The sequence below is a fragment of the Kogia breviceps genome, chromosome 2, assembly GCF_026419965.1.
Source record: "Kogia breviceps isolate mKogBre1 chromosome 2, mKogBre1 haplotype 1, whole genome shotgun sequence".
In the NCBI taxonomy this organism is placed as follows: Eukaryota; Metazoa; Chordata; class Mammalia; order Artiodactyla; family Physeteridae; genus Kogia; species Kogia breviceps.
In genome coordinates this window covers 12,869,253-12,877,660 of record NC_081311.1, presented here as the reverse complement: position 1 = coordinate 12,877,660, position 8,408 = coordinate 12,869,253, and the positions used below count along the sequence as shown (strand labels likewise).

The 8,408-nt window shown below is 39.7% G+C and overlaps 1 protein-coding gene across 5 annotated transcripts in view; it reads right to left on the bottom strand.

The window, feature by feature from the left end:
* Window positions 1–200: 200 nt before the first annotated feature.
* The window catches only part of FAM204A (family with sequence similarity 204 member A), a 246,726-nt gene continuing 238,518 nt past the window's right edge, over window positions 201–8,408 (bottom strand). For 4 of the 5 annotated variants that reach the window (XM_067024559.1, XM_067024560.1, XM_067024561.1 and 1 more), the window contains exon 8: window positions 201–333. In XM_067024559.1, the coding sequence (XP_066880660.1) occupies window positions 208–333 (126 nt within the window). In that variant the 3' untranslated portion in view covers window positions 201–207. Of the gene's footprint in view, window positions 334–521; window positions 600–8,408 lie in introns of those variants that run through there. The other variant, XM_067024564.1, reaches the window with a different exon arrangement.

The following is an 8,408-nucleotide window of genomic DNA, read 5'->3' as shown; positions in this document are numbered from 1 at the left end:
CTTACAAGCAAGAAAGGTTTACTGAGCCCTGTCTCAGACTCAAAATCCATCTCCCATCACCTCCCCCCTCTCAATTCCCTTGCCCCGGCCTTTTTATTCAATAAAACTTTATTGAGCACTATTATATCCCTACAGACTTAGACGCTGGGAATGAAAAGAAGCAAGACGAGGTCCTTGCCTTCCACGATTGAGTAACAAGACAGGCACCTAGACAACTAACCATAATGCGAGGAAAGGGATCGGATGACGTGCCATCGTTGCGCAAACGGTGGATGCTGACAGGACCATTGTTACTCTGATGACAGGACACGTGAAGTGGCGTCTGAGCTGTTCCTTGAAAGGAAAGGAAGAATGGGAGAAAGGTTGTTCAAGCGGCAGAAGCAAAGGGTGAGAACACTGAGCATCACGGGAAAGCCGCGCACGCGCCGCCAGGGGTCCATCGCGCGGAGCCGAGCGTTCCCGACCGGAGGCAGGGAGCCCGCAGAGACAGTGCGGACCAAGTCACAAAAGGGCCTCTGCCTCGCTTGGGAGTTGGGCTAAGCAGCCGAAGCCCGGCAAAGGATTTTAAGCAGAGATGTGATATAATCACATTTTTCCCCCTGAAAATAAAGACCATTCTGGTGTTAGTGTGGAGAATGGATTAAAAGGGTGAGAGATTGGAAACTGTGGAAGATCGCTTTAGAGGCCAACTTTTACAATAGCCTCTTCCCTCTAGGAAATAAACTCATCTACCTCCTGGTGAGGTTCAAATTAGGAAGAAAAGGGTGAGTTCTTTTTTTTTTTCCTTGTGAAAAACTACGGATGAAAGTGGAGATGCTTCACCACAACAGGTGCTTTAATTGAAATTTCTTACGTTAAGGACAGTTCTAAAAACTGCAACTCGCTTAAATGTGATTTTTTTTTTTTTCGTCAGACAGCTTTTTATGGGACCTCTTGTGTTCAGACATCTTCATGGGGCGCTTGAGGGGGAAATGGGCAAGAAATGCTATGAGAGGATCTAGTGAAATTAATCATTTTTTTCCCAGTATGACATAGCCCTTCACTAAAGTGCTAAAAGAATGATTATTTTTAAGCAGAAGAAACAAATTTTAGAAGAAATTCTTTAGTTTCAGCCAGAAAGCCTGACAGCTGCTGTTCTACTGCTTGATGGCACTGAGGTTTTTTGTATTTATCTATATCTGCTTCACAGGATGAGCCACATAAAAAGCAACTACCTCAAATACCTAGCACTAACGGTTTAATTTGACAATTTGTAGATGGTATTCTTATATTACCCTTTAGGACCTTAATAATTAGTTTTTCTTTAGTGCAGTATTAAAGCATTAAAGGTCATAAATTCCACAGTCACCTGTATCCATTTATTGCTAATTTATTATGGAACATATCATAAAACTTTCCTTGACATATAGGCCTCTTCATAACTATAAATCTTTTTTCAACTGTTTAGATAACTTATGCTTAAGTTCAAGAAGAGACCTCTAGGAGCAAATATTTAAAACATCTATTTATTTCCCATTAACGGTGCCATGTGAAGTATTCATTTCCATTCAGTATATTTATCACTTCAAACCGTTATAAAGATAAATTTGTTTTCAAGAGGGAAAAATGTTAAATGTCAAGTAGCTGTTTTACTAAGTGCTTTAAAATGTCCAGATGAATAAAGCGATCTTTCTAGTTAGTATGTAACACACACGCAAAAAATGTTTCCATTGAGATTAAATTTGTCACTTGTAACCTCCATTAAGCTTAAAAACTTTTCCAACTTGAAGGCTGTCCTTTCAGATGACAAATGTATCATGTTATTTGACAGAGACGTGGTTTCCTTTTGTTTAAGTTATGGAGATGATAAGGTAGTAAAAAAAACTCACAGTTACCGAATGCATTTACCTTACTGCTTAAACTTCTGTATGGATGCATATTTATGGCGCACACATTCAGAAAGGGAGAGGAGAAAATCAACTTGCTGGAAAACCAGCTTGTCAAGTGAGCAATTTGCTGAAAATCAAATCATTTCCATTAACTTTGTCCAATACTATCAGTAACCATGATGCATGAGATGGTTGCAATACCTTTAGGGATTTTTTTTTTTCTTTCAAAACTTTCATTTGGCTTTAGTTTTTCTGCAGCTGCAGTGGTTAGCCAAACCAGAATATCATAGGTTTTACCATAGTCTGACTTTAAGAAAGAAAAATGTCTTGTGTATTTCAAATTACAAATGTAATTGTATTGACCTCTTATGATTTATAAACAATAGGATGGGTTTTTATTTTAACATATTTTCAAGCCAGCTTTCTCTACTTCTCTTTTTTTTTTTTTTTTTTTTTTTTTTTTTTTTTTTTTTTTTGTGGTACGCGGGCCTCTCACTGTTGTGGCCGCTCCCATTGCGGAGCGCAGGCTCCGGACGCACAGGCTCAGCGGCCATGGCTCACGGGCCCAGCCGCTCTGCGGCATGTGGGATCTTCCCGGACCGGGGCACGAACCCGTGTCCCCTGCATCGGCAGGCGGACTCTCAACCACTGCACCGCCAGGGAAGCCCTCTACTTCTCTTAATTCGCTGTTAATCAGTCAACATGAACATTTTGCATGTGGTTTAAGCTTTTGAGAAGTGCTCAATGTCTCAAGCATTAAACAACTGAAACTTGACCTATAACTGAACTGCACTGACAAGTCCACTGCAAATGGCCAGGGTGAAAAAAAAATACAATAAAACTAAAACTGAACTAAAACCAAAACTTTGATAAACTCTTGAACACTTGAGCCACGTGATTTGCTGAAATCTTGCTTCCTAATAGAAACCATGGGGTCATGTCCTCTGGACAGCGTATCCACACACAGGAGTGAAGTGAAGATACAAAGAGGGGGCTACTATACTTACTGTCGGCAGAAGAACCTCAAATTCAAAATACATTAGCCATAAATAAAGACTTATGCAAGAAAGAGTAACCTGGTAACAAGTCCTTAAAGAACACTAAAAGATGAAAAAAGTAAGGGCAAAACAAACAAATAACTAGGAAGATACAGGGGCCACCACATTGTAAATTACATTTTGGCCTCTAGTTGATAAACATAACAAGTTGAAGTTGCTGTGTGACAGGAAGTTAGTAAAATCAACTAAAAAAGGCTCAAGGGTCAGTCAAAATAGAAAAAAGGAACTTATAAAAAGCTTTTTAGGGCTTCCTTAAAGTGGCACAGTGGTTAAGAATCCGCCTGCCAATGCAGGGGACACCGGTTCGAGCCCTGGACTGGGAAGATCCCACGTGCCGCGGAGCAACCCAGCCCATGCGCCACAGCTACCCAGCCTGCACTCTAGAGCCCGCGATCCGCAACTACTGAGCCCAAGTGCTGCAACTACTGAAGCCCAAGTGACTAGAGCCCGCACTCTGCAACAAAGAGTAGCCCTTGCTCGCTGCAACTAGAGAAAGCCCAGGTGCAGCAATGAAGACCCAATGAAGCCAAAAAAATAAAATAAATAAATTTTTTTAAAAAACTTTTAAGGGCTTCCCTGGTGGCGCAGTGGTTGAGAATCCGCCTGCCGATGCAGGAGACGCGGGTTCGTGCCCTGGTCCGGGAGGATCCCGCATGCCGCGGAGCGGCTGGTCCCGTGAGCCATGGCCGCTGGGCCTGCGCGTCCGGAGCCTGTGCTCCGCAACAGGAGAGGCCACAACAGTGAGAGGCCCGCATACCGCAAAAAAAAAAAAAAAAAAAAAAAAAAAAAAAAAAAACTTTTAAAACTTGTATTGTGTTAGTCTGCTTGGGCTGCCATAACAGAATACCACAGACTGGGTAATTTAAATACAGAAATTTATCTTCTTATAGTTTTGGTGACTGGAAATCTAAAATCAAGTTTCTGGCAGACTTGGTTTCTTATGAGATCTTTCTTCCTGGCTTGCAGATGGCACCTTGTCACTAGCCTCACCGTAGCCTTTCCCCCGGGTGTGAACATTCCTGGGGTCTCTTCCTCTTCTTGTAAGGACACTAGTCCTGTTAGATTAGGACTCCTTCCTTATGACCTTATTTTACCTTAATTACCTCCTTAGAGGCCCCATCTCTAAATACAGTCAAATTAGGGGTTAGGGATTCACCCTATAAATTTGTTGGAGATACGATTCAGCCCATAACAGTATGAACTACAACATTTCTGTATTAAAACTCATAAGTCTCCCAGTCACCTATATTCATTTATTGCTTTACCAATAGTTACTGAAATTTTGGGTTCCTTTTCCAAATATTAAGTATATTCACAAGACTAAATCACCCTATGATCTCTAGCTCTTTTTTTAATAAGTTTTAAAATTTCTTTTATTATTTATTTATTTATTTTTGGTTGTGTTGGGTCTTTGTTGCTGTGCGCAGGCTTTTCTCTAGTTGCAGCAAGCAGGGGCTGCCCTTCCTTGCGGTGTACAGGCTTCTCATTGCGATGGCTTCACTTGTTGCAGAGCATGGGCTCTAGGCGCACGGCCTCAGTAGTTGTGGCGCGCAGGCTCTAGAGTGCAGGCTCAGAAGTTGTGGCGCACGGGCTTAGTTGCTCTGTGGCATGTGGGATCTTCCCGGACCAGGGCTCGAACCCATGTCCCCTGCATTGGCAGGCGGATTCTTAACCACTGCACCACCAGGAAAGTCCCCTGATCTCTAGTTTTTGATAAATTTAACATTCCTGTTAAAACTGTAGAAATCATCCCCTCCATTACCAAGTTATATAAACTTTATGATAGGCAATAATATCAAATTTTGAAAAGTTTTGGTGGTAAATTTTGTAAATTTAGCCAATTGGTAATTCAGAGAATTATTATTATTTGTAAATTATCCTTTGGCCACAGAGAAGTACATTAGGAATAGTAGTAGTCTCACCAATAGCACATTTGGCAGCCCAGTGCTCTTGTGTGTGGTGGTGGCTACATGAGGCCTCCAGAATTTGGGGGATATCATTTTAAATATCCCTGAGAGTTGTATGGTACTAAGAATAGGAAAGAATGCAAGATTCTAGCAGGTTAGGTAGAAAATGCATTTGTATAGCTAAGGCTCTCATTGGATCCAAAGGTCTTTAGTATTTTGGAACATGTGTAAAAATCATAAGAGCCAAAGAAATGAAAAATCTAGTCAAGGGCTCAACTTGGGCAAGCGTTTCAGAGTTCTGTGAGTAAACAAAGAACTAGGCAATATGAACTGAGGCCAATCACCTTCACATTTAAAAAAATATTTTTCAGAGCCTTGTGGGCATATAATTTCCTTATGATACAATTCATTCATTTAAAATGTACAATTCAGTGGTTTTCAGTTTATTTGCAGATATATGCAATCATCACCACAGTCAATTTTGGAACAATTTCATCATCTCAGAAAGAAACCTTGAACCTTTAGCTATCAGCCCCATATCTCTCCCTAATTCTTCCCCCAGCCCCAAGGAACCACTAATCTACTTTCTATCTCTATAAATTTTTTCCGGTTCTGGATTTTCATATGAATAGAATCATATGACATATGGTTTTTTATGACTGACTTCTTTCACTTAGCATGATGTTTTCAAGGTTCATCCATGTTATTAGCATGTATCAGTACTTCATTTTTCTTCTGGCTTCAAGTGTTTTTTATCTTTGATTTTCTACAGTTAGAATAGGATATGCCTAGATGTAGTATTTTGGGCATTTATCCTGCTTGGTATTCTCTAAGCTTCCTGGATATCTGACATTAATTTGGGGAAATTCATAGTCATTATTGCTTCCAAAGTTTCTTCTGTTCCTTTCTCTCTTCTCTTTCTGGTATTACCATCATGCATATATTACATCTTTTGTAGTCACTCACAGTCCTTGAATATTCCGTTCCATCTTCTTCAGTGTTTTTGCTCTTTGTTTTTCAGTTTTGGAATTTTCTTTTTTTTTTTTTTTTTTTTTTTGTGGTACACGGGCCTCTCACTGTTGTGGCCTCTCCCGTTGCAGAGCACAGGCTCTGGACACGCAGGCTAAGCAGCCATGACTCACAGGCCCAGCCGCTCCGCGGTATGTGGGATCTTCCCGGACCGGGGCACGAACCCGTGTTCCCCACATCGGCAGGTGGACTCTCAACCACTGTGCCACCAGGGAAGCCCGGAAGTTTCTATTGACATATCCTCATATGGTAACTCTACATTTAGTCATTTGAGGAACTGCCAGGCTGTTTTACTTTCCCATCAGCAGTGCAGGAGGGTTCTTATTTCTACACATCTTCACCATTGCTGGTCGTTATCAAACTTGTTGATTCTTAACATAATTAAAAACACTTTTTAATTATGGTAAAATATACACAACATAAAATTTACCGTAGCAACCATTTTTAAGTGTACAGTTCAGTAATCTTAAGTACATTAACATTGTTAAGAAGCTAGTCTCCAGAACTCTTTCTATCTTGTAAAACTAAAACTCTCTATACCCATTAAATGTCAACTTCCCATCTCCCTATACTCCCAGCTCCTGGAAACCACAGTTCATACTTTTTGCCTCTATGAATTTGACTACTCTAAGTACCTCATATAAGTAGAATCATATACTATTTGTCCTTTTTGTGACTGGGTTATTTCACCTAGAATAATGTTCTCAAGGTCCACCCACATTGAGGCATGTATCAAACTTTCCTTCCTTTTTTAAAAAAAATTAATTTATTAATTTATTTTTGCTGTGTTGGGTCTTCGTTTCTGTGCGAGGGTTTTCTCTAGTTGTGGCAAGCAGAGGCCACTCTTTATCGCAGTGCGTGGGCCTCTCACTATCGCGGCCTCTCTTGTTGCAGACCACAGGCTCCAGACATGCAGGCTCAGTAGTTGTGGCTCACGGGCCTAGTTGCTCCGCAGCATGTGGGATCCTCCCAGACCAGGGCTCGAACCCGTGTCCCCTGCATTAGCAGGCAGATTCTCAACCACTGCGCCACCAGGGAAGCCCCTTTCCTTCCTTTTTAAGACTGAATAATATTCCATTGTATGTATATACCACATTTTATTTCTCCATTCATCCGTCAATGGACACATATGTTGCTTCTACTTTTTGGTTATTATGAATAATATTGCCATGAATATGGGTGTTCAAATATCTCTTAGAGACCCCGCTTTCAGTTCTTTTATGTATGTACCCAGAAGGGAAATTGTTGGATCATGTAGTATAATTCTATTTCAAATTTTTTGAGGAACAGCCATACTGTTTTACATAGTGGCTGCACCATTTCACATTCCCACCAACAGTGCACAAGTGTTCCAATTTCTTCCCATTCTTGCCAGCACTTGTTATTTTCTGTTTGTTTGGTTTTGACACTGGCCAACATAGTGGCTATAAAGTATATCTAATTGTGGGTTTTATTTGCATTTCCCTAATGATTAGTGATGTTGAGCTCACCTTTATGATTTGAAGCCCATGATAGTTCAACCATAAAACAAGATTCAGTGAGACTCATCAAGTCTTTAACAAAATTCCAGTCCCCGTTTAGGCCAAAATCTCTGCTCACAAGTAACCTACATTACTTGGTATGGCAACAAGCAAGCTTCCTGCAGTGGGTAAAAGTCTTTTAATTCTGGGAAGATTTAGAATTAAGTATAGAAAGGATTACAATGATTAAAATTGAAGTATTAATGTTTGGGGGCTATGAAGGGGGTCATTTTTGGCCTATTTGGAATGACAGTCTTTTAATTTCAGTTGAAAATTGTAATTGTGATTTTTTACTCAGGGTGACCAACTTGTCCTGGTTTTACTCAAGACTGTCTTTGTTTTAAAACTGAAAGTCCTGCATCCTCGACACCCTTCAGTTTAGTGTAACTGGTCATTTTATTTTGACTAGAGTTTTTCAAATGAATTCTTACTAAACTCATATACAATATTGTATCATTTAAGAGAACTTTAGGGTCACTGTGTCTTTAATGTACTAAATATATCAAAGCTATATAAGTATATATTGGGCTTTCTGTAGTTCAGATAATTGAAGTACTTAAAATGAAAATATAATATATTAAATGTAAAAAAAAAGTTTAAAATGTTTGAAGGTTTTTAACTAATGAAACCAAACATTATTTAAAACCCCTTTAGAAACATAATATTTCCTATACTTATATATAGACTAAAGAGATTTGTGAGCTACCCTTAAAGTCTATTGATGCAGAAGAGACTAAGTGACGATCTGTAAGACAAAAATCCCATTTCATTTGTGTTGCCACAACCCAACCTTAAGCATAATGTTTTCCTTAGGTAAATTGAATGCCAGTGGTTTAAAGCAAAATAAATTGAGAAACAGTCTTTCGGATATACTAAAGCTATTCTAAAGCATACCAAAAACTGACATCAACTGTAACCCAAGATGTTCGAAAATATCTCCATTTAGGGGGGTTTCAAAAGGAGTCAGGTTATCCTGATAACATGGGGCCCATTAACAGTTGTCAAGTTAATCAATAGAACACATCA